Source organism: Phocoena sinus, chromosome 10 (genome assembly GCF_008692025.1).
Source record: "Phocoena sinus isolate mPhoSin1 chromosome 10, mPhoSin1.pri, whole genome shotgun sequence".
NCBI classification, from domain to species: domain Eukaryota; kingdom Metazoa; phylum Chordata; class Mammalia; order Artiodactyla; family Phocoenidae; genus Phocoena; species Phocoena sinus.
This window is the reverse complement of record NC_045772.1, coordinates 61,765,639-61,791,552: the sequence shown is the minus strand read 5'-3', so window position 1 is coordinate 61,791,552 and position 25,914 is coordinate 61,765,639. Positions and strand designations below refer to the sequence as shown.

The window sequence follows — 25,914 nt, the reverse complement described above, 5'->3', positions numbered from 1 at the left end:
CTACCATATTGGTCCAAGCCCATCACTCCTCACAGGGTCTATTGAAGTCTCCTTCCAGCTAGTCACCCTGCTTCCTCCTTTGCCCCCTCTGACTTTCCTCAACACCATAGTCAGTATGGTCCTTTAAAAGCATGTCAGATCGTGCCATTTCTAAGCTCATATGCCTCTGGTGGTTTCCCACCCCACTCAGAGTAAATGCCATACAGGACTCTACATAGTCTGCTCTCCTCTTTCACTGACCTCACTTCCCTCTATCCGTCCTACTGCTCACCCTGCTCCAGCCACCCTGGCCTCCTGTGTGTCCATCAGACAGGCAGGAAAACTCCTAATCAGAGGCCTTCCCATTTGCTGTTGTTGTTTTTTTTTTTTTTTTTTTTTTTTACTGCTGGGAACTCTTTTCCTGCAAATGGCTACATGGCCGGGTCCCTCAACTCTTCCAGTTCTTTGCTCATGGGTTGCCCCCTCTTTAAAGCCCCCTCCCCTGTGTACTCTCTATTCTCCCTCCCCGCTTCCTCTTCTCCTTAGCAGTGCTTACAGTCTGAGGTCCTTTCCTGCATGGATTTGCCTTTTTATCACCTGTCTTCCCAGGCTGGAATATAAGCTCCAGGAGGCAGGCACTGTTGTGTGTTATTTCCTCCTCTGTGTCTCCTGCTTAAGATAGCAGGGACGTGTGGGAGGCATGCTATATGGTTTTGTTGAATGAATGAAGACACCGCAAAGATTAAAAGCAGGAGGAAAAAGGGAGAAAGGACAGGGGGTGAAAGAAGAGGAATTTGGGCATTTGGCTTTGTAAGTATTTCAGGAAGAGGAGACTCTAGTCTCCAAAATGGACAGGAATGACCCTGAGGAGGATGGTGCAGAAGTCCAAGAGCTCAGAGAGGGTCAACCCAGTTTGCCCTCCAGCTCCAGCCTCTTGGGGTGTGAGCCTGGCTGCTTGGAGGAAAGGGCATCCCCCTCCACTGAGGCCAGGCAAGGGGATCCAGGTGACTGGGAAGGGGATGGGGGACGCCTGTGGAGGAGAAAAGGGGAGGAGAGCAGGAGGGATGGCATAGAGGACACCACTGAGTGTGCCAGGCTGAGAACAGAAGACTTGACACAGCCCTTGGAGTCAAATGGAACTGGGTTCAATCCCAATTTTGCCATCAGTCAGCAGTGTGACCTTGGGCAGTGGCATGGGAATGGCACGGTAGTGGCACACCCTGGATGCAGGCAGTCAGGGGTGCGTGTCTGTAGAGAACTTAAAAACAACAATACACCCAACTAAAAGTCTACTTGCCTTTTATTATCACTGTGCAACATTTGCCCTCCATGGTATACAAATGACCTGGGGAAATTGTTTAACCTCTCTAAGCCTCAGGTTCTTCATCTGTAAAATGGAATTATACCTACCGCACAGTATGTGCGAGTTACATGTGAAAATGTTTGGAGTGTATGCTGTGTGGAGCCTGGCGTGGTTATTGTCATCCATTTCTTTCCCCCCTCCGTCCCCCTCTTTTTCTCTTTGCCCCCTTCCCCTCTCTTTTGCACAATCCTCCTTTCACTGGTAAGCCGTCAGTTCTGTTCCCGTCCAGCACCCCACCTGCTTCCCACTCCAGTGGCTGTGGCATCATTACCCCACCAGCCATTCCCAGGGCTGTCCTGTGGTTCAGCTTCCTTCAACCTTAACAGCCCAGGCGGGGTGGCGGTAATTGAGACCAGTCACGCATAACCCCTTTTCTGAGATGGGCTGTTGCCATCAGCAGTTTATACTTCTGAGGCATTATTTCATCAGACAATGCAAAACACAATCCTCAGCCATTTTTTAAAGGGTGGCAGGTGGGGAGAGGGGAGTTGTCCTGGAAACTCTGGGCTGGGGCTTTTGCTGCTCTGACAGTTTCTGCTTCCTGTTGAGAGTTGGTCTGGATGTAATCCTGAGATCTGCTGGCTGAGCTAGTGTAGACAGATTGCTGGCTCATCTGGATGCTAACTGCCTGGGGCGGAGGGGGAACTGCTGATGAGGGCTTGGCGGGGAGGAGGGGATGGGAGGGGAAGGGGCCATCCTGGTTGGCTGAGCAGAGCTTGCGAACCCTGGGTGCACAGTGGCTGCACTGTGTGCGTGTGTGTGTGTGTGTGTGTGTGTGTGTGTGTGTGCATGCCTGTGGGAGGGGAGGAGGACGGCAGGGAAATCCAGATGGTGAGAAGGCTTTGCTAAAGCCACCTTCTTCAGATGTTTCCGTTTTGCCTAGGGACAAGTTTGCACAGGAGAGAGGCACTCACTGGGAGGTGTTCACGCTGAGACCTGCCCTGGTGGGAAGGGAAGCTCAGGGGTCCCCCAGCAGAAGGAGGGGGGCGATGAGGAGAGAGCCCTCTGCCCTGTCAGACTAGTGATGCTTGGATAGAATCTAAACACCTCCCAGGAGAGTCAAAGCACCCCTCTTGCTTGAGCCCATCCCCACCCTTTCAGGCAGAATGACTTTTTTCAGGTTTAGCCCAAATTCTTCACTTGCCCACACAGTTATCACCTGTCAGGGTGAAATGTGACAGGTGACCTGCTCGCAGGGGTGCAGGTCGGTTTGCTTCAACAAACCTTTATTGGGTGTGATGTGAGCCCGACATCAAGATTAGGTGCTGGGATGCTTGCTGGGTGCAGCCTTCTTCCTTTTACCAGATTCAGTGATCCTGAGTACCCCTTCTCTGCCCCCAGTTCCATTTCTGCAGCCATTTCCCCCAATCCGAGCCCCAAGGGGAGAGAGGCGGTAGTGGGTCCACCTGGGGCCACTGATGGGACTCGGATGAGCAAGGGATCCTGGGGGACCCAGGGGAAGGGCAGAGGGCATCTGAGGGAGGGCACAGTGGAGCAAGGAAGGCTCTCCTAGGGAGAAGAAGGACAAGAAATGGAAGACATTCGGGGGAGACAGACACAAAAACAAGGGGCTTCATTCAGGGTCCTCCCAGCCCCAGGCCTCTTTGGGCTGTTCCCCACCTGTCCTCATGGGGGCGCTCTAGGAAGGGCTGGGATTTGGATTCCCGAGGCCGAGTGGAATGCAGGGAGGCTCTGGCTTCCAGCAGTCGGCTCTCCCTTCCTTCCGAGAGCAGGGCGGGGTCTGATCCTCCCTATAGGTGCAGGGTGGGTCCTGGGAGAAACTCAGATGTTTGCCCAGGTAATGGAGGTGAACCGCCCAGGGAACCACCGGGAGGCACTTTTGTCCTGCCTGCCTAGAGTCACCTCCTCCCTGGAGAGAGGGGGAGAATGGGGGCACGGCTGCACAGCACTGAGGGGGATGCCTTGGTGGAGGCTCTAGAAGGGCGCGCCGGGACCTGTAGCTCATGTCCAGGACTGAGCTGGGGTGCCCTCACTACTGGGATGAGTCTGCCTAGTGGATGGTTCCAGACAAGTCTCCCTTCCCCTGGGGCCTGGGCCACTCTAGGATGGGAATTCCCAAAGGGATGGTCGCCAGGCTCAAGCACACCTCATTGTGAGGGTGGGGGAATCTTCTCTCCTTCTCCTCCTTTACTCCACTGGAGTGCCTCCTGGGCCTTGGGTAGTCATCTTTGGGACAGAGGTGGGTGGCCTGTTGTCATCTCTGTTTCTGCTGACTGCAGGCCAGGGCATTCCTGTAGTTTTCAGAGCTCTGAGTGCTTAACCAGCAAGGAGCTTAGCTGGCTCTAGGGCCAGGTCCAGAGTGACAGGGCTTCAAGTGGGAATGGAGGCCATGAGGCCCCCGTTGTCCCACCCCCTCCTTCCCTGGGTGTGGATGTGCATCCCTAAAGTCACCGGCCCTCACCGGTCTGGCACTGCACACTCTGGTTCACGGCTGCTGATCCCTCAGCCTGGAGCCCCTGCTGGGCTTCCTTGCTTCCCCTCAGTCCTGCTGGCCTTTGGGATCCAGCTTGCCTGCCCCCTCCTCTGGGGATCTTCCCAAGGCCTGTGACCAGGGTAGGACTCTCAGTTATGTCCTCCTTCACAACAAGCCTGACATCTGTAATTTCCTGTTCCAGGTCTGTACCCTCAGGTAGGCTGTAAGCCCCAGGGGCATGGATTGTGGCCAGGGCCCCATTTTTTAAAAATAGCTTTATTAAGATATAAATCACATATCATATAATTCGCTCATTGAAAATTACAATTCAGTGGTTTTAGTATATTCCCAGATAAGTGCAACCGTCACCCCAGTCCCTTTTAGACTGTTCTCATCGCCTCAAAAGAAACCTTTGGCTGTCCCCGCCACCCCATCTTCTCTTCCCTCCAGCCCACTAGGCAGCCACGGATCTGCTTTCTGTCTCTGTAGATTTCCCTAATCTGGAATTTCATATGAATGGAATCACAGAATATGTGGTCTCTGTGTCTGGCTTCTTTTATCTCCCTCATGTTTTCAAGGTTCATCCATGTTGGAGCACGTATTAGTACTTCACTCCTTTTTATGGCCAAATAATATTTCATTGTATGGAGAGACCAAATTTTGATTATCCCTTCATCCACTGATGGACATTTTGGTTGTTTCCACCTCTTGGCTGTTGTGAATAGTGATGCTGTGAACATTCACGTACGAGTTTTTGTGTGGACATGTTTTCATTTCTCTTGGGTATCTACCTAGGAGTGGAATTGCTGGGTCACACGGTAACTCTATGTTTAACATTTTGAAGAACTGCCGGACTGTTTTCCAAAGTGGCTGCACCAGTTTATGGTCCCTACCATGGGCTCTAGGAACTGTGTCTACTGTCCCTACTGGTAGGTCAGCCCTGACTGGGGCTGCCTTGTTCACCACAGAGATACCAGCCCCTGGGTGGTCTGACCCATAACAGATGCTTGATAAATATTATATCGAGTGAATGAAAAAACAAGTAGGTGGGTTCTTTTTAATATGCTGCCCATAAGTCAGTAACCCTTGTCTGTTCAGACCCTGTCCTTGTAATCCTCCCTGTGAGCTTCTCTCTGATCTCCTTGCTTGGCATAATCACAAGTTGCTTTTCCTTGTCGTTTCCATTCTCTCTGGCTGTCACTGCTTATGACTCCTCTGTGAGGCTGAGAGTCACTCTAGGGTTCCGAGCATGTTGTAGTCACCTCTGTATCACCAGCTTCTAATGCAGGGCTTGGCACAGAAGAGATGCCCTATGCGGGGCTGTGGGGGAAGAGGAGTTGCACCCCAGCGCTCAGGAGAGGGGAGCCACAAAGGGGCATCTGTAGTGGGGGGATTGTTACAGGGGATCAGTGAGGCAACAGGGAGGGTATCAGGGCCAGACAGAGGGTGGAACCGCTGCCACCAAGTCTCATTTCCTGGTCTTGGGGCTCCCGAGAGGGAGAGGAGGCTAGGAGGTGCCCCGCCCTAGCCAGTCTGCTGCCTATCTTCCCTGCTTTCCCCAGGCCTGCACCTGCCCTGCCTGGGGACCTGGCTGGGGAGGCAGAGCCCAGGCTTTGAGGCTGCCGAGTACAGACATGACAGACTTTCTCTAGGACGTATGCAGGGGACCATGTGGTGAGGAGGCCTGTGGGGAACAGGGCTGTGGTTTTTAACGTGGCAGGTGACTTGCAAACTATTGGGGTGTGATGTGCAGGTTTTAAGTGGAATTTGTATGGCTCCACACTCACTCCACAGGCCACTTGCCAATCATTCATACGTAGTTTTCCCTTTTGTATCATAACCTCTCTTTCCACTCCCAACCCCACACCCCGCACCAGCCCCCCGTGCCCCAAAGCTGCCCATCAGTCCCCCTTCAGCCTCATTGTCCTCCACAGAGCAGGGCCACTAATCCTGATTCCTGTAGGCTGGGACCAGTCAGTCGATTGGCAATAGACAAGCCCAGAGGCTCATGGCAGAGACGTGGATCCCTGGGTGGGCAGGGCTTCTACAGATGCAGCACAATTCGGGAGTAGGGGTTGTGCTCTGGGGAGGTGGGGTCGGCTCAGCACCTCCCCTCCCCTCGCAGCCCCTGAGTCAGGGCCTCCAAGGGTGCTGAGGCAGCCCCATACCACTGCAGCCAGGAAAGCACATTCATATCAGACCCAAAGCAAGAGGAACTCAAGGGAGAGGGAGCAGGGCAGGGTTGGCTGCGTGCAGAGGGTAGGGGTGGGGCTGATTCCTTTGTGCCTTTGTTCAGTAAATACTCCATGTCCCCTTGCCTCTGTGCTAGGCACTTCTTAGCCGTCAGCTGCCCCTGTGAGCTCAGGAAAAAATGTATTTTTATAGCGCCAGTTCAACACACCTGAGCAGGTAAATCTACTGCCCAAAGACCACCTCTTGATTCTGTGCTAACTGAGAGGAACATGGGCAGGTCCCGAGCGAAGCTGAAATCCTGGCACTTGGCTTGGGAATTTGGAATGGGATTTGGGGGTATTTTCATATTTGTAATAGTGCGCGTATTAGGTGGGTGTTAAAAGGAGTTCACTTTTTAGGCGCATGACAGACCGAGGTAAGAGAGGAGGGGACTGTCCCGGGGTCGGGGGAGGCTGGCTTTGTGGGGAAAGTTCCATGGGGCGATCCACAAAGCAGAGCTGTGATGTGCCCATTTGGCCTTCTCATGGGGAAGAGAAGTGTTTGGGGGCCATTGCCATTCTCTTGGCCGCACTAGAGCCTGACTGTCAGTGGTCCAGATATACGGCGGATGCATTTTCGTTCTTTGCATCCCACCCCGACCCCAGGACCTAGCGCAGGGTCTGCACACAGCTAAGTGAAAGGTGACTCTTGAAGATACCTGAGGGGCGGCTCACGGAGAAAACCCAAGGGAAAACTCCGATCAGTATAGGAAGGTGGGATTTTGGAACAGCCTTGTCTTCAACCCTGGTGGCAGGGGGACAACATCCAGGCTGGGGGCTGGTGCCCCGTCCCCTGGGCTTCTAGCCTCTGGGGCTGTACTAACACTTGTGGCAGGAGGAGCCACCCCCAGCCCCTGGCTTCATGCTGAAGCTCCACCTGCTTCCACAGCCCAGTAGCCCCTGGGGCTCACAGGGGAGGTAGATTTCACTGGTACCCGTGATGCTGCAGCCCCCGCTGCTCTTGAGGACACTGGTGTCCCCTGGACAGTACATGGGTGTGCTGACCACACTTGGCTTGTAGAGGATGTGCCTTTGGAGCTGTTCACAGCTGCGGGAACAGGAAGGGATACTCAGGGCCCTGCCCTGAAACATCTCGGCCAGGCCAGGCCCCCACCTGCTGCAGCTCACTTCTAAGGACATTCCCATCCCAGCTACCAACTTCCATGTCTCTCACTCTGGCCACATAAAGTGCTTAGCAGTTCCCCACGTGTCTCTCCTCTTGCCCCAGAGCCCTATCTTCTGCTTCAGCCTCTCTGTTTCTATTTGTCTGAGCCTGCTTCAAAGCCTCTTTCTCCAGAAAAGCATCCCCTTGTCTATATGGTTCCTTGCAGCTTCTGGGCCCTGAAGCACTGGGACCACGCTGCATGTCTGCCCCTCATTCTCACTCCCATAGACTTGGGTAGCTCTGAGGGAGAGCCTTTCCATCTTCCAGGAGCTCCAGGCAAACAGAACTCTCCCTTTGGGGTGGGGGAAGCACGCTGAGGCTTGGACAGGGGCCAGTGTGGTCTATTATGGGTCGATCAGCTCCCAAGACCCCAGAACCGCTGCGGAGGGCTCATCTACTCACACATCTTCACGGGCCCAACACCTTCATGCAGCCTGGTGGTGGGAGGCAAAGGAGACACAAGGGAACTGCATCAGAGGATGAGGCCAAGAAGCACGCGGCACCCCACCGCTTCTGCCTGCTCCGTGGACCCTGCCAACGAGGAGGGCCTGTGGTCTGCGTGCTGTTTTAGATTTTCCACGACTGCAATGGCAGCGACAGCAAACAGAGGGCAGGAGAACAGACATCCCTGGTGCCCATCCTTGACTGACCCGTGCTCCTCGCCCTCCAGCAGGTGCCTGTAGGTGGCGATCTCGATGTCCAGGCCCAGCTTGGAGTTCATCACCTCCTGGAACTCCTTGAGCAGGCAGGCCATGTCCTGCTTGGCCTTCTGCAGGGCCTCCTCCAGCCCAGCCAGCTTGCACTTGGCGTCGTTGAGGGCCGCCTACCCCTGCTGCTCTGCCTCGGCTATGGCACCCTCCAGTTTGCAGCGCTGGGAGGACAGGGCACAGAAAGGCATTACGGGGCGCCCTGGAGCCCTGGGCTGACTCTTAGAAGAACAGAGAACATGGTCGTTGTGAGACAATTAGAAACAACATATATTGGTCTCTTCCCCCAGTTTCTGGACAGAACGCCCCCAAACCTTGTAATTTCCTAAGTGATAATAAGCACACTAAGATCATCCTTTGTTCTAACATTTGGTCTCTGACTCTGGTTTCTGACACAGAGTCCCTAAACCCCTTAGAATTTCCTGGGTATTGGCAATGTCTTTTGTTTAATTAAGGTGACTCTAGGTAGGCTCCTGGATGGGAGCTGGTCACCAGAAAGACCAAGCCATGATTAGAAGCTGGGAATTTTCAGCCCACCCCGCAAATCTCCCGAGAGGGGAGAGAGGCTGGGAACGGAGGTAATAATTGATCATGCCTATGAGAGGAAGCCTCCATAAAATCCCAACGGTAGAGGATTCCGAGAGCTTCCAGGTTGGTGACCAGGCGGAGGTGTGGAGAGAATGGCACGCCTGGAGAGGGCATGGAAGCTCCACACCCCTCCCACATACCTTGCCTTATTCATCTCTTCCACCTGGGTGTTCATCCGTATCCCTTATGACATGCTTTTATAATAAAGCAGTAGATGTAAAGGAATCTATTTTCCTGAGTTCTGTGAGCGACTCCAGCAAATTAATCGAACCCAAGGAGGGGGGTCATGGAGACCTCCAATATATAGCCAATTGGTCGGAAACACAACCTGGACTTGTGATTAGCATCTGAACTGGGGGCAGCCTTGTGGGACTTGGGGGGCAGTCCCTAACCTGTGGGATCTGATGCTATCACCAGGTAGGTAGCGTCAGAAGTGCGTTAAGTTGTAGAACACCCAGCTGGTGTTGCAGAACTGGTTAGTATGGAAACACCCTTCCCCCATATCTGGTATCAGAAAGTGTTGTGAATGTGATGGTGGGAGGGTAAAGGAGGGACACAGGAGGAAGAGTGAGTTTTTCCTACAGTCATGGTTATGTGTCAGATTCAAATCTGCTGTGGGTTTCCTCCTAGGATTGTGACATCTGGTTCCTCTGGGGGATGGGGACCAGTTCTCCTGTCTATAACACCTCAAGGAGATCTGTGAGTTTCCTCTAGATAAGCCAAGCAATTTCTTTGTGACTAATAGATTTTAAGTGTCTGCCTGGTCTGCACTAGCCTAGGAGAAGAGAGTGAGTCTGAGTTTATGAACTCTGCGGGGTCACCTTGAATTTCAGGATCATAGAATTAGTCTTTGGTTGGAAGGGGCCTTGGAGAACATCTTTTCTATACGCCCATCTAGTGAAGCATCCCTGCTATTCCATCTTGATGCAGTAGGTTGCCTAGCCTCTGCTGGGGGCCTCAGTGTTTCCTGAGCCTCCTCATCCTGTTGTGGGTCAGCTCTTCTGTAGACAGGACTCGCTCCCTCTCGTGGGAAACAGCGCAAGTTTATTCCCTCCTCAACTGGGCCCCCAGGGAGGATGGACCCCCCCCCCCCCCCATCGTGACCAAGACCAGATGGCGGGTTATCCTGTGATGGCCTCATCTGGGCTTTGACATTCTCAATGTCTTGCTGCAACCACTGAATCAGCTTGTTTATTTCCAGAATCTCGTTCTTGCAGTTGTGGAGGTTGTCACAGTGGGTCTCGGCTGTCAGCCGCAGCTCCCCATACCACCACATAGGGAGGTCGGAACCTGGGCACCCACACTCTGGTCCCTCCCAGCCCCCTTTCCCACTGTCCCCCGTGTCTCCTCTCCTAACTTCCTGGGTCAGGTGCTTTTGGATTCTTATACTTGTTTTGTTCCCCATCCCCTATCCACTTCTGGTCCTTTTCTGGGCTATTCCTTATTCCTTTCTCATATTCCAGCCCTGAATCTTTAGGCTTATTAAATTCTCCTCTAAGCTCCAAACTCCCCGACTCTCTGTTTAGTGATTCTGTGTCTTGTCCTTTTCTCTCTGCCCTGGGATTTCCCTCCTTTTTTTCTCCATCCCTGCTCTGGACCTTGGAAAGAGATTCTGTGCTCAGCCTGGGGTACCTAACAGACCAAGGACTGAGGACACAGCACATCTGCCCCCACCAGGGTGAATATGTTTGTATATTCTCCTTCAAAACAATTGAAAACAAAATGCAATATTATTTCCTATCTTGGCTTAACACTTTTTTATTAAACTTTTGCTCATTGAATCTAATTTCTGAATAGTGTGTTATAGATTACATTAATAGATTAAAAAATTAGCCAACTTTGTATTTTCTGCATATAATGGATGGGAGCGTTTTGCATAGAAAATGCAAAACAAGATAAGCACAAGTCACTCTCTTTGGTTATTGTGAAAAATCCTGTAGTTGCCCAATCAATACCCATTCTCCTCTTCTTCAAACAGAAGCCCAGATAAGAGAATATTTCTCAGCTTTCTCAATGAGGTGCACAGCCATTGCTGGGTAGGGCTTCTAGGAAAGCTGTTTAAAGTCAGAGACGATTCAATTGTCATGTTCCTTTTGCCCTCTCTTCTTCTGCCTGCTTGGAATGAACATGTGAGATTGGTGGTATCGCAGCCATCTTGGGACATGGGGCAACCATGAGGATTAAAGCACCATGCTAAGAATGACAGAATAGAAAGCTAGAAGGAGCCTGTGTTCCTGATGGTAACATAGAACCCCAGAGTCACCTGTGGGCAGTCTACTTCTTTACTTTCAAATTATTTGAGAAAAAAGTAAAAATCAAATTTGTTTCAACTGTCATTATTATTATTGATTTCTGATCCTCACGGCTAAATACAATTTTTAAATAATAGAGTTATCTTTCTGGTTCTAACTTAGGAGGATGGGAAACTGTGGTTATTTTTCCTGAGCCCACCTGACTGATGAATGGCCCAGGAGAGCAACTGGAGGAGGGGCCGGCCGGAGCAAAACCTGGCCGTGGGTGAGCCACAGACTGAGTCACAGGGAGCTGACGTCAGGCCAGGGTTTGACACCTTGATCACCATGGATCTCCAGAAAAAGGGTAGAGCATTGCTTGGGACACTCCCTGGAGATTGGTGCCCATTGCCTTCAGAAAAACGTCCAAAGGCCTCAGTGCAGCTCTGCAGATCTGCTGTGATCTGGCCCTGTGTCTCCAGCTGCATTTCTTTCATGGTGCTTCCTTTCATGCTTCACCTCAGCCAGACGTCCTTTCCCCCACGCTTATGGAAATCATACTTGGCCTTCGAGATCCAGACCACACCCCAGTGCCTCCGCCTTTCCAGACACAATTTGTTACTTCCATCATCATCCTATTCCCTTGGCCTGCAGCTTGACCTTAGCGGTCACTTCATGCTACCTTGTATCTCAGTTTGGCTGGTTACACGTTTCTCTCCCGTGGACTGTGATTTCCTTGAGGATGGGCATGCTGTGACTCTTAGTATCCTCATGGTTCCACACACCCAGGTAAGGCCCTCCTTCCCTGGCCACCCTGTTGCAAACCGTATTCACACCACACTCCCTACGCTTCACCCTGATTTATTTTCTCCGTAGCACGTATCCATCTAACATACATCCACTGTACTTATTTGTCTTGCCTGTCCTGCCCCTGCCCCTGCCTCTGGAATGAAAGTGACACGAAGGCAGTGATGGTTTGTGCTGTTCCCTGCTGGACCTCCAGCACCTAGAACGGTGCTTGGCAGATGATGGACGCTCAATAAATGAATGAATGAATGAGTGAGTGAATAATAATGGTGCCTTTCACAGATAGGGTGGGCAAGACTGAGATGATAATATTTGTTAAATCAAATTGCCCTCAGGGACACCAACTGCCCTCCCAGCAAGGCCCTAATTACCTAAGTCTGGGGCCACCTGAATCACGGTTTCTGCTCCACTGTTAGTAACCACCCCATGCCATTAGCCTCCTCCCCCGGCCCTGGTACCAGGCGGCCCTGGTACCAGGCATCCGCTTGCGCTTTGCCGCGGCTGGCGATTTTGTCGTACTGGGCTTCGATCTGGGAAACGATGCCGCCCGCCTGCAGCTCCTGGCTTTTGTCCACCTTCACAATGATGGAGGTCTCTGAGATCTGAGACAGCAGCAGGCTGATCTCCTGGGTGTGGGGACCCTGGGTGATTGGCCCCTGGCTGACCACCTGTGGGTAGCATGGCTGCAGGTACCTCCTCATATAAGCTTTTCAGGAAGTCGATCTCCTGGACTAGAACCTCCACATTGGTCTCCAGGTCAGCCTTTATCAGGAAGGCTGTGTCCATATCCTGCGGCCAGAGAAGTGACAGTCGTAACCTGGGGCCACCCCTCTGCCAGCTGGGCCACCAGGCAAGGTGGTGGCAGGTGGCGGGTGTGGGACCCACCTTTCCTCACTTAGGCCTATGGGGAAGGGAAGGGGTGACAAAGCCAAGGATGGAGTGAGGGGTCCCCAGCCCCAGGATCCCATGCCTGGGCCTGGCATTCTGATGGGGAAGCATCTGAAGACAATGGGGTTAAAGGAGCCTTGAATGCATTCCTCAGAGCTCCCTATGGACCCCAGGCCAGAAAATACATCGCTATCTACGTGAGGGATCAACGAGATGATTTTCACCTCTGGGAGTTTGAGTCAGAGTCTTTGTTTTGGCTTTGATTTGGCGTTTGCAACATCTCCAGCTTCTTGGGCAGGTGTAAATACAACCCTTAACATGAGTTGGGAGGTGGAGGCCAGGTCAGTCCCTGTCCTTCTGCAAGGGGCAGGGGAGGCTGACCTTCCTCTCTCCCAGGGTCAGTGGGGCTGGCACCAGGGTCTGCGGGGTGGGCGCGCTGCAGGCACATTTGGACACGGTCCAGGGGCTGAGTGTCCCCAGGCCCAGTGGGCCAGCTCAGGGGGCCTTCTCCCTCCCTGGGCCATCCTCCCTCACCTTCTTCAAGGCAACAGACTCATTCTCAGCAGAGGGCTGCAGGGGGAGCTCCTCTTCATATCTGGCGGAATGGGCAGGGGGAAATGTTTTAGTTGGGCTTGTGGGGTTTGGAAGGGAGTTGGTATTGGGCCTGAGGGTAGGAGCCTCTGGGGGCAAATCCGTGTCTCGCCGACTGAATGCCCTAGGGAGGCACCAGGTCCAGCCCCATCTCTGGACACGTCTGGCTCCTCCATCCACTCAACACAGTTGACTTTTATCATTGCCTCTCATTAGCAAGTTTACCTTCCATGCACTTTGCAAGTTTACCTTCCATGCCACTGCCCAGTAGCCTGTTCCTGTGTCGAATCATTCTCTGGGAAGTCCTTCTTGAAGCTACCTTTATTCTATCTTGCTGCTGAGGAAGCTTACATCATCTAGTCGTTCCCTCTGGGAGGGCAGTGAAGAGTTGGCTTCCTGTTGCTGGCACAGCTGTCTTTTCTGAGTTGTTCTGAGAGTTGGCTGTAGTCACTGAAATCCCAGCTGACCCCGAGCCCCTCCTCACCAAGAGAGTTCTGAGCCTGGCCTCTGCCTGCAGCTCACTTGCAGAGGTAGCAATTACTCACTTTACCAGATCCTCAGAGACAGCCCGCCTATTTCCTCTAGGCTCCAAGGGAGCTCCTCACCCACTCACTGCCCCCGAAGGCAACGGAATCAGGGTCAGGGATTTAGTCTGGCCGAATGACTCACTTTGATGAGTGACATTGATGCATTTAAAGCTTCCCCATGCTTCCTAATGCCTGTCCTTCCGTTTTCCAGCATAACTCTGGCGCTGCACAGGCTCAGGACACTGAGCCTGCCGCCTGGGTTTCAACCCCAGCTCTGTCCTGTGCTAGTCATGTGACTTCGGGTAAGTGACTGGGCCTCTCTGGGCCTCAGTTTCATCATCTGTAGAATGAGGATAACACTGGTCCTGCCTCACAGAGCTGCTGTGTTACAAATATCACACTAGTTAACGTCTGCAAAGCACCATGCCTATGCCTGGCACAGGGTACTGTGTGTTTGCTATTATTGTTAAAATACCATCTGGTCTCATCCTTCTCCTATTGCCCCACTTTTAAAATCAAAAGTCCTGGGCTTCCCTGGTGGCACAGTGGTTGAGAGTCCGCCTGCCGATGCAGGGGACACGGGTTCGCGCCCCGGTCCGGGAGGATTCCACATGCCGCGGAGCAGCTGGGCCCGTGAGCCATGGCCACTGATCCTGCGCGTCCGGAGCCTGTGCTCCGCAACGGGAGAGGCCACAACAGTGAGAGGCCCGTGTACCGCAAAAAAAAAAAAAAAAGAGTCATGTATCCCAATGTTCACTGCAGCTCTATTTACAATGGCCAGAACATGGAAGGAAACTAAGTGTCCATCGACAGATGAATGGATAAAGAAGATGTGGCACGTATATGTAATGGAATATTACTTAGCCATAAAAAGAAATGAAATTGAGTTATTTGTAGTGAGGTGGATAGACCTAGAGTCTGTCATACAGAGTGAAGTAAGTCAGAAAGAGAAAACAAATACCATATGCTAACACATATATATGGAATCTTAAAAAAAAAATGTTTCTGACAAACCTAGGGGCAGGACAGGAATAAAGACGCAGACGTAGAGAATGGACTTGAGGACAAGGAGGGGGGAAGGGTAAGCTGGAACGAAATGAGAGAGTAGCAATGACATATATACACTACCAAATGTAAAATAGATAGCTAGTGGGAAGCAGCTGCATCTCACAGGGAGATCAGCTCAGTGGTTTGTGACCACTTAGAGGGGTGGGATAGGGAGGCTGGGAGGGAAACGCAAGAGGGATGGGATATGGGGATATATGTGTACATATAGCTGATTCACTTTTTTGTACAGCAGAAACTAACACAACATTGTAAAGCATTTATACTCTAATAAAGATGTTAAAAAAAAAAGAAAGGTGTGGAATTTGGGGAGGTGGGAGGTGCAGCCGGTGGCTCTTCCAAACCCATGCAGAAGGATTACATCAAACCTCCCATTGCCCCCTCTGTGGCCCCTCTCTCACTTGCAAAGAGGTAAGAATGGTGACTTTAAAGACCCTCCTAATACAGCTCTTTTTAATGAACTCAGAACCTCAAACCTTCTCAAAATGAACCCCCTATAGGTGGGATCCCCTCCAATGCCCCATGTATCCCTGCCACCCTCCAGCATGCCCACCAGCTCCCCAGACCCCAGCCACATACACTCCAAACGATACAAGAGGATGTCATACTCACAGATATTAACCGGAGAAACACCCTCTCCACTCAGCCTGATTGGGGGGGAGGGGAGAGAAGGAAGGTTACTGTGGTGTCCAACAGCTTGCAGCCATTTGAAGCAACGTTTTTGCAATTGTTTTAAATGTATTTAGAAAAACCTGAATTATTTTTTATTGCAGAAGTAATGGAGGTTGAAATTATTTAAATACTAGTAGTAGTAAAAATAATAATCTAATGAATGAAATAATGAAGAGTTTGGGGTTCATAGGAGTCAAACCTGTAATCTCAGAAACACATTTTTTGGTGTAAATGAGGTAGACACCTTAAGAAAATTAAAGCTAATCATATGCTACTGTCAGCTGGAAAGGTAGGGCTGTCATAGAACAAGAAGAGCTCTCTTTCAATAATGGACTATTGTCAGGCACTGAGGTTATTACAGGTGTGGAGAGGAGTCTGAGTCATAAGTATAACGAGAACAATAAGAAGTCTATCATTGCTGTAGCAAGTAGAGTAGTTTTGCTTTAGCATCTTGAGGACAGAAGTGGCATTCATTATAAACACAGACAGAACATTAAAAAGGGCTACCTACCTACTACCTACATTATGCCACTTAATTCTCTCAACAACCCCATTAAGTAGGTTTTATTATCTCAGTTTTACAGATGACGAAATTGAAGATCAGAGAGGTTAATTAACTTGCCCATGATCACAAAGCTGGATTTGAGGTCAGATCCATTTGACTCCAAAGCTCATATCTTTGGCCGTTAAACTGAAAGACAGCTAACATTTATTGACCATTTGCTGTGTCCCATGCATTGTTCTAAGAGCTTCATATATAGTCCCTCAGGGTAGGAGTCCTGTAAGAGTGGCAGAATGACCCGGAAGAAATGAGTGTGTGGGGAGCTCTGGGCCCTGCCAGAATGTACCTGCATCTTGACGTTGTCGATCTCGGCTCTCAGCCTCTGGATCATCCGGTCCATCTCAGAGATCTCTCGTTTGGTGTTGCAGAGATCATCGCCGGGCCGGCCTGCCATGACCTGCAGCTCCTCGTACTGATGCCACCAGAGTAGAGTCAGTCAGTCCATCAAACACTGGCAAGGGCACTGCCTGTGCACCCAGCCTGGCCCTCGGTGCCCTGAGCGGGCCCATCCATTCACTGATCATTCGCACATTCCCTCGCTTGTTTCTCGAGCACGTCTACTCACCAGGTGTGTCCCGGGCTCTGGAAATATCATGAAGAGCATAATCAGAGCCCTGCCTACAGTTTTCTGGCAACAATCAAACCAGCATATTATCGACTTTATGGTTCCAAACTGAGATGAGCCCCTTAGGAATTGAACAGTGGCTTATGGGGGTGTGATAAAGGAATCTGACCTAGATATGGAAGTGGCTGGGGGGATGGGCAGGGAAGTCCTTCAAGAGATGGAGATACTTGAGCCGGGCGCTGAAGGCTGGGAAGGATTGACTTAAGTGACCGGCTTGGGGGAGAATATTCCAGACCGGGAAACAGCCTGTGTGCGAACACCCTGGGATAGGAAAGCGCGTGCAGAGCTCTAGGAGTAACAGGTGACTTGGCATTGTCCTTGGGGGGGTGGTTCTTGGTCACGGGGCATACGTCCAGACCAACTGTGACGATGAATTTTGGTGGCCCTCCTGACACAGGTGTTGGGGAAACAGGGAGGAGATGCAGGGGTTATGGTGTTGGCCGGTGCCCAGACTGTAGAGTACCCCGTTCTGAAGACTTTGTAACAGAATCCTCCATCTCAGGTGGCTCTCTGTCTAATAGTGCGTATCCAGGACGCACTCATTTAGGAGAAATAAATGCACCCTATGTCCTCCAGCAGCCTGAAGAAAACCCACGCCCTTGCCCAACAGAAGAAGAACCCCTGCCTGAGTGAAGATCTGTCCAGTTTTGAAAGTGCTGAATAGTTCACCTGCTTCACACACAGTTAAAGGGAACAACAGCCTTGCCAGCAAAGGGAATCATTCGCTATACATTTCAACCATCCCACCTGGAGTTAAGTGCATCCCACCTCCACTTACCACCAAGGGGCTGCCTCGTCCTTGCACCCCTGGCACCTGACACCCTGCTTCCTTTCTACCACGCTGCAGTGGTAGGGACTAAGTCCATGCCCAGATCAGGGCAAGGGATGGGAGCCAGTTTGTAGGTGAGCAGCTGCCCCAGAAAAGCACCTGCATTTGGCAGAGAACTGATCTCATGGGTTGGACCATCCACGCTACTACACCCCTCCAAAGCCAAACCTTCTGGCCATCTGCGTCTTTGGATAGTAGCTCTCTGTGGTTATTCCAACCTCCCTCTTCCCAGTACAAACTCTTTTGTTCAGCAGTGTTCATTTCTGCCTTGCAGCCCCACGGGACTGCTTGCTCAGCCTTGAACCCCTCCCTGCTCCTTGGCAATCTTTTCCTCTCATTGCTTCCAACACAGACTGAAAACCCACCCTTCTTGGAAGTGTTTTATTGGTGCTTTTTCCTTTCTGTGACTGTTCATTCACTTCATGGCCTCCCAGACCTTGGATTCCTTTTGTAGTTCATTCATTTACAACTTTGTAACCCTGCTTGTCATATAGTAGGAGCTCCGTAAATAAACAAGCCCTTTAGAAATAGTTTTGTGACCGTTTCTTGGTTGTTTGAGTCTCATCCAACCCCCAACCAGTTGTAAGTGGTGTGGGGACTGTGGCTGTCCTTTTGAGCACCCAGCATTTCTTGACCACGTATCAGTGTGCGTGTGTATTAGGGTTTCCGCATGCATTTCAAGCTTAGTTTTCACAGTTTTCAACTTGGCTCCTGCCAAGTTGAAAGAAACAGGAATGCTCACATGATTCCTGAGGCTTGTGGCTAGTAGTTAAACAATGATTTGGGGCTTCAGAGAACACTAGCCCTGGAGCCTATCATGGAGGTGCCCACGCTCACCTTGGTCTGGTACCAGGACACAGCATCAGCCCGGCTGCAGTTGGCGATGTCCTCGTGCTGGGCTTTGACCTCGGCGATGATGCCATCCAGGTCCAGGCTGCAGTTGTTGTCCGTGGACAGGACCACCGATGTGTCGCTGACCCGGGTCTGCACTGGGACAGTTCCTGCAGAGCCAGTTAACTCAGCATCACTACAGCAAAAAAAGAAGGGGTCTCGAAATCATGCAGTTGACCTCCCATCTAAGTCAGGAATCCTTTGGTAACCCCGGCAGGGATTTCCCAGCTCTTCTTATGCCAGGCATTTGATGGAGGGGGAGGTCCCATGTCAACCCCTGAGGAGTTTCTGGGTCACAGATCAGTGTGATAGGAGTGTGTCCCAGCATCCCTTCTCAGGGCTTCCTTCTGTGTATTTTCCCTGAGTATGAAGGATGAGTAAGTGTTCTCTGAATCCAAATTATATCAGGTTGAATACGACTTATGTGATTCATATGCCAACATTAAAGGTTTCTTCGGGATTGGGTGATTTTTAGGACCCTGCTCCCCTCCCCCTGCACAGTGTGAATTCATCACTCTCTACCCCTCCCTCCCCTTCCACAGACCCAGGTCTCTGCCATCAGAGTGGCAGTGCCCAGAAAGAGGCATCTTTAGGGGTCAAGAAACACCCTGACCAAAGGGCTGAGGGGCAGCTTGCCTTATGAACTTTCTGGGATGGGGAAGGGAGAGGTGGGTCTTAATTCCTTGGGAATGTTACCCAACAACATGGGATTTTAGGAATCAGCACTCCCTCCTTGCTAGGCCATGGGGTTGGGGGCAGAAGCCTCAGAGGTGGGACGGGGTTGAATGTGGCAGGATTTCAAGCAGTTCTTCCCAATACCCATGACCTCCTAAGCCCTCCATCCCGGGTAGAGGCACTATATGGATAACACCCTGCCACATCCTTTTCTTTTCAGGGTCCAGACATAGGAGGGACAAACACATTTGCAGGCTCTTACTGCCTCAAAGAGCACCAGGAGGAAATTGGTCCCTTTGGTCAGAGAGTTGACCTTGGCCTCCAGGTCCACCCTGTTCATGTAGGGGGCATCCAAGTCCTGGAAAGACAGCACGGAATGCTCCTCTGAGACCCTGGCACCAGGCAGCAGGTCCAAAAGAAGCTGGGCAGACTGTTCCTCCATGGCCCTTACAGTTTGGATTTTAGCAAACTCTGTATCTGGGGTTTGGGGTTGGGGGTGGGTGATTGCTGGGAACTGCAGGCTCGAATCTCCTGGGCTAACCGAAACCCAAGCAGGGTCATTGGGGCCATAAATACAGAGGAAGGATTTTGGCAGGTTTGAGCTATCCAGATATTCTCAAGTTTGAAGTCACTTTTCTTGGGCGGCCCAAGTGTCCATCACCCCACACTCCAGGATTCGGTTTTGAATTTTCTCCTTTGAGAGACATTCCCAACCACTTTCTTCAGAGCCACAAACTCATTTTCAGCAGCCGTGCACTTGTTAACTTCATCCTTGTCCCCATAAGCACAGGGGAGAGAGAGCGTGCTTGTGAGTAAGGGTTATTCTTTGTTTTATTTTTTAACATCTTTATTGGAGTATAATTGCTTTACAATGGTGTGTTAGTTTCTGCTTTATAACAAAGTGAATCAGTTATACATATACATATGTTCCTATATCTCTTCCCTCTTGCATCTCCCTCCCTCCCACCCTCCCTATCCCACCCCTCTAGGTGGTCACAAAGCACCAAGCTGATCTCCCTGTTCTATGCGACTGCTTCCCACTAGCTATCTACCTTACGTTTGGTAGTGTATATATGTCCATGCCACTCTCTCACTTTGTCACAGCTTACCCTTCCCCCTCCCCATATCCTCAAGTCCATTCTCTAGTAGGTCTATGTCTTTATTCCCGTCTTACCCCTAGGTTCTTCATAACCTTTTTTTTTTCTTAGATTCCATATATCTGTGTTAGCATACGGTATTTTTTCCCTCTTTCTGACTTACTTCACTCTGTATGACAGACTCTAGGTCTATCCACCTCACTACAAATAACTCAATTTCATTTCTTTTTATGGCTGAGTAATATTCCATTATATATATGTGCCACATCTTTATCCATTCATCTGTTGATGGACACTTAGGTTGCTTCCATGTCCTGGCTGTCGTAAATAGAGCTGCAATGAACATTTTGGTACATGACTCCTTTTGAATTATGGTTTTCTCAGGTTTTATGCCCAGTAGTGGGGTTGCTGGGTCGTCTGGTAATTCTATTTTTAGTTTTTTAAGGAACCTCCATACTGTTCTCCATAGTGGCTGTATCAATTTGCATTCCCACCAACAGTGCAAGGGTGTTCCCTTTTCTCCACACCCTCTCCAGCATTTATGAGTAAGGGTTTGATTGAACTCTTCCCAGACCGAGGAGGGCTGTACTGGTGCAGTAAGAGCTAAGAAGCCTTAAGTTCTTCCCCGCTCTTCCGCTGACCTGTGTGTGACTTTGGGTAATTCACTTAACCTCTATTTCTCCCCCTGTGAAAGGGGAATAATTTCTTCTGCCAGAGTTTCTTTTTCCCTTTTTTCTTTTGTAAGACTATAAGGTGAGTGTGCAACTGATAGGAATAGAAATACGTATTTATGCAACTCCATCCTCTTAGAGATGCGCAATTCCAATCTTTAAAAATTTTTGCTGGGCTTCCCCGGTGGCGCAGTGGTTGAGAGCCCGCCTGCCAATGCAGGGGACATGGGTTCGAGCCCTGGTCCGGGAAGATCCCACATGCCGCGGAGCAACTAGGCCCGTGAGCCACAACTACTGAGCCTGCGTGTCTGGAGCCTGTGCTCCGCAACAAGGCTGCGACAGTGAGAGGCCCACACACCGCGATGAAGTGTGGCCCCCGCTCGCCACAACTAGAGAAAGCCCTCACACAGAAACGAAGACCCAACACAGCCAAAAAAAAAAAAAAAAAAAAAAAGGCAGATGCTTGCTTTACAAAAAAAAAAAATTTTTTTTGCTCCCTCAAGTGCCTGCTGGAACTGTGGGGTAAACTTTGTTCAGGACACTGTTCCAGTCGATTTTGATATATTTTCACTGAACCTCAGGGCAGTCATTTAAGTAGTGTGCTTTTAGTGAGTAGGTGTGGCTCTAACTCAGAAACCAAGGGTGAGCCAGCTAAGGGATTGGCGAGGACCATCCTTTCTGTTAGATACCTCACCTACTGTAGCCTGGGTGATGGCAAGTCAAAATTGCCTCCCCTGAGGAGGATCAGATTGACTGGTTTATACTTTAGTGTGCATCTTGGAAATGCAGGTGTCTCAATAACAGAGCCCATGTCCAGCAGAGTTAAATAATAAGCTGATTATAAAATAATATATTGTTTCCAGAGTCGGAATCTTTTGTGAGATGACACAGATGTCCCTTTGCAGTCATGGAGACAGACAGAGTAGGCTTCTTGTTAATAGTGATACATGAGATGAGGGTCCCTTGGTTACCCCATACTTTGCTGTCTTCTTCTCATGAGATAATGACTGCAAGTCCAAACCTCCCTGACACGGGCATCTGCTCCTTCGCACCCCTCTGGTCCTCATAAAGAGGAGTTCTGGGATGACTGCATGTGATCAGAAGGGTCTCCCACTCTCACCTGACTTTTGAGATATTCCACGACATCCTGCATGGTTCTCAGCTCAGCACCCAGCCTGCCCCTCTTGGTGGTGACGCTGTCCAACTGCCACTGGAGGTCGTTGATGTAGGTGTTGAAGATGGGCTCCAGGCTCTGCCTCACGGTCTTGGTGCCCTGCTCCTGCAGCAGGCTGCATTTGGTCTCCAGGACCTCGTTCTGCTGCTCCAGGAACCACATCTGGATGGGGGAAGAAGAGAGCGAAGTCTGGAGAAACTGGGGAGGCAGAGCCAGACACCCCAATTAATACGGGAGAGAGGAAAAGTATGCCCATCTGCCAGTGATATAACTGACAACTCCACGTCAAAATGGAAAAGCCCATCAAGCCACCCCGATGTTCTCTGGGGCTCCACAGAACTAGTGCAGTGGGCCTTGGAGGCTTTGATGGGGAGCCTCCATTCCTGGGGTAAGTGTCTCTACAACACCTGCTCTGGGTTAAGTTAGTTTGCCCACGGAATTTAACAGCTTCACCCTTCCCTCCGTGTTGACTGAACCAGCTGGCATGGCTCCCAAGGAGGATGAGGGGAAATTCCCACAGGTCCTGCGGGGCCCCACCTGCAAATACCTCTGCCCCTGGGAGATGCTTGCCGAGCGGATGCGCTTTTCCACAGGGAGGTCGCTGGGTGACTGCTGCGCTCTGGCCGGGGCCTCTCCAAAACTTCCTGCCAACCCAACCGCATGGACAAGATGCAGCCCCCAGCTCACCTTGTCAATGAAAGAGGCAAACTTGTCATTGAGGGTCTGAATCTGCTCCCGCTCTTCTTTCCGTACCCGCTGGATGGTGGGGTCAATTTGCAGGTTGAGGGGAGTCAGGAGACTGGTTGATGGTGACCTCTTGGTTGCCTCCAGGGGGACAGACGGAGAAGCCGGGGCCCCCATAGCCCTCTCCAGTTCTGCCCCCATAGCCGAACCCACCACTGACCTCAATCTCTCTGCTCGCTCTGCCATCAAAGCCACTTCGGAAGCTGCTGCTGCACCCACTGATGGAGACCCGCTTGGTCCCCCCCAGGTTGTAGAGGCTGAGGCTTCCACAGTTGGTCCCAACACCGCTGATCCTTCTCATCCCTCCACTGCCCACCCCGGGGAGTGGGCCACAGAGACGGAGCTGAAGCGAGAGCGGCTGGTGGCTAGGGTGGTGGCTGAAGCCATGCTGAAGCCCCTGCGGCTGCCTGTCTGGAAGGTGAGAGTGGACTGCCTGGACATGGTGGCTGGGAGAGGCTGGCGAGGAGAGCTCCTGATGTGGGTATGTGTGGAGGGGGATGGAGGAGACAGGGCAGCTGGGACTCCCTGCCCCCTAGGCTTTTATGGGCCTCTGGGAGGGGCGGGGTGTGCTCAGGCAGGCCTCTGATGGCATCTCCTTGGCATCCACCAACCTTGAGCCCACACTCAGCTCCCCTCTGGAAACAGTGTAAAAGCCACTGGTTGGTTCCCTGACATCCCTCCCGCATGTGGAAACTCCTTTCTAGTCGCAACTTGATCAGCAGATGAATGAGAAGCATGTAAATAGCTTTCAGTCACGTCCTAATCATGCATCTTATAATGGACTCATTAAACACTGCCTCATTTCTAAACCGCTCTCTTAGGCCTGGGACCAACTCTCTCTTGTCCAAACATCTTGTGTCGACCCCAGTGACTGCGGTTCACTGTTTCCTGTTCCTTCCTATCCCTTAGGTGTGCATCTTATTCCTGAGCACTTTCTGGGCAATTATCCCCCCCTCCCGACCCCGTCCCCAGCTCAAGCAGTCCCTCCAGATCTTGAAAATCCTGCTCTACACTCACCTTTATCAGGAATCCAGCCATTTTGATTGCCCCTTTATTTTACTCTGAAGCTGCCATCTCTATTGCATGGGTCACACACGACATTCTGGGGCGTCAGTGTGTGCGTCCGTGCACGCACGTATGTCCCGTCCATTCCTGTATAACGTGACCCTCAAGGCCAGGTCTTCTGCCTGCGTGGAGAGCAGTTGAGAGAGTGGGAAGATGGGTTTGAATTCCGGCCCTGCCGCTTCCTAGTGGTGAGACATGGGGCCAGTCATGAAACTTCTCTGGGCCTCGGTGTGGGTGTCCGTAAAGTGGGGTTTGTGATGATTATTCATGGCAAAACAGCTTTTGCAACACTGAGGACGTGTAAATGGTGAGCCAATGTTTGTTGTGTCTTCTTTCCTGATATAATCACGCATGTGTGAAGGAAGTGCCATCAAGGCGTCTGTCCTGAGCAAGTCCTGTGGGGATTCGAGAGAAGCACAACACACATTCTTGTTCTTTAATAACAGGCTTGTGGTCCTGTTGGGAAGACAAAATGAAAGCACACTGAGTAACTTATGAAAAGGTGGTACGCAGTAAAACACCACCTCTTGGCTCTGTTTCAGGTCGCCTTATTCCAGAAGTCTCCCTGACTGGCCACTTTTCCTATTGATGGCCAAGAATCCTGACCCTTTAATCTTTCATCAAAAAGCCTCAGTGGCTACACTGAGTAGAGGACTTGCTTTTTGTTTTGGGGTTTTTTTTTCCCTGTTAGTCTTAAAAATCTTTTTTTAAATATTTTATACAATTTTAAAAGGTTACTTTCCATTTACAGTTATTACAAAATATTGGCTATATTCTTCATGTTGTAAAATACATCCTTGTGGCCTATCTTACACTCAATAATAGTTTGGACCTCCCACTCCCCTACCCCTATATTGACCCTCCTCACTGGTAACCACTAGTTTTTGTTCTCTATAACTGTGAGTCTGCTTCTTCTTTTGTTATAGTCACTAGTTTGTTGTATTTTTTAGATTCCATGTATAAGTGATATCATACAGTATTTGTCTTTCTCTCTCTGACTTATTTCACTTAGCATAATGCCCTCCAAGTCTATCCGTGTTGCTGCAAATGGCAAAATTTCAGTCTTTTTATGGCTGAGTAGTATTCCAGTGTATATATATACCACATCTTCTTTATCCATTCATCTGTTGATGGACACTCAGGTTGCTCCCATATTTTGGCAATTGTAAATAATGCTGCAATGAACATAAACACATGGAGGTTAAACAATATGCTACTAAGCGATCAATGGATCATGGAAAAAATTAAAGAGGAAATCAAAAATTACTTAGAGACATGGGACTTCCCTGGTGGTGCAGTGGTTAAGAATCCGCCTGCCAATGCAGGGGACACGGGTTTGAGCCCTGGTCCAGGAAGATCCCACATGCCACGGAGCAACTAAGCCCGTGCACCACAACTACTGAGCCTGAGCTCTAGAGCCCGGGAGCCACAACTCCTGAGCCTGTGTGCCACAACTACTGAAACTGGCACACCTAGAGCCCGTGCTCCACACCAACAGAAGCCACTGCGATGAGAAGCCTGCACACCGCAAGGAAGAGTAGCTCCCGCTCGCTGCAACTAGAGAAAGCCCACACGCAGCACCGAAGACCCAATGCAGCCAAAAATTAAAAATAAATTTATATTTAAAATATACCTAAAGACAAATGAAAATGAAAACATGATGATCCAAAACCTATGAGACGCAGTAAAAGCGGTTCTCTTTTCTTTTTTTTTGATTCTTTAAAAATCAAAGTATAGTTGATTTACAATATTTCAGATATACAGCGAAGTGATTCAGTTTTAAGCAAAAGCCGTTCTAAGAGGGAAGTTTATAGTGATCCCTGTTGGTCTTGTTGACTGTGTCCTCCAGCCCCTATCCATCGAAATTGATAAGGAGTCTCCAAGGCTTCTCGTCCCGTCCCCTTTTGTCTTCATCTCACATCCTGGGGGCGGGGTGGGGGTGGGGGGCGGGCGGAGTCAGACAGAGAAATCCTTAGATCTTCTTTTGTCTTGCTGACTTCTTGCTTCTTGCAGTGGTTTTGGAGGATGGGAGAAGCTGAAATGTATTCCGTCTCTGTTTTGTCGATGAGGAAACTGAGTCCCCACTTGGTAAATGAAGGAGACCAACATTGCCGAGCTAGAGAGAAGCAGAGCCACATTCCGTGGTCTCTCCACATAGGGGTCCTTTCAGAGGTGCACGTGATTGTGGGAAGCCGTTGTTCTGCCATGTCACAGATAACGGTGGGAAGCCGTTGGCAACCAATAAATTGTGAACAGCACATATCTTGTTGAGTTAACCAGCCAACCACAGGTCGCCACAGGTTATAGTGCATTATAAAAAGCCAGTGTGAATA

The 25,914-nt window shown here is 50.6% G+C and overlaps 1 protein-coding gene across 1 annotated transcript; it reads right to left on the bottom strand.

The window, feature by feature from the left end:
- Positions 1 to 882: 882 nt before the first annotated feature.
- LOC116761171 (keratin, type II cytoskeletal 75-like) lies at positions 883 to 22,957 on the bottom strand. Its single transcript, XM_032646940.1, is given in 15 exon segments — positions 883 to 1,009; positions 6,885 to 7,055; positions 7,823 to 8,049; positions 9,615 to 9,725; positions 11,964 to 12,131; positions 12,199 to 12,294; positions 12,928 to 12,988; positions 16,101 to 16,222; positions 18,102 to 18,253; positions 19,077 to 19,188; positions 19,548 to 19,601; positions 21,713 to 21,934; positions 22,460 to 22,571; positions 22,573 to 22,832; positions 22,835 to 22,957. Coding segments are annotated over 15 exon segments (2,118 nt in total).
- Between the last annotated feature and the right edge of the window lie 2,957 nt (positions 22,958 to 25,914).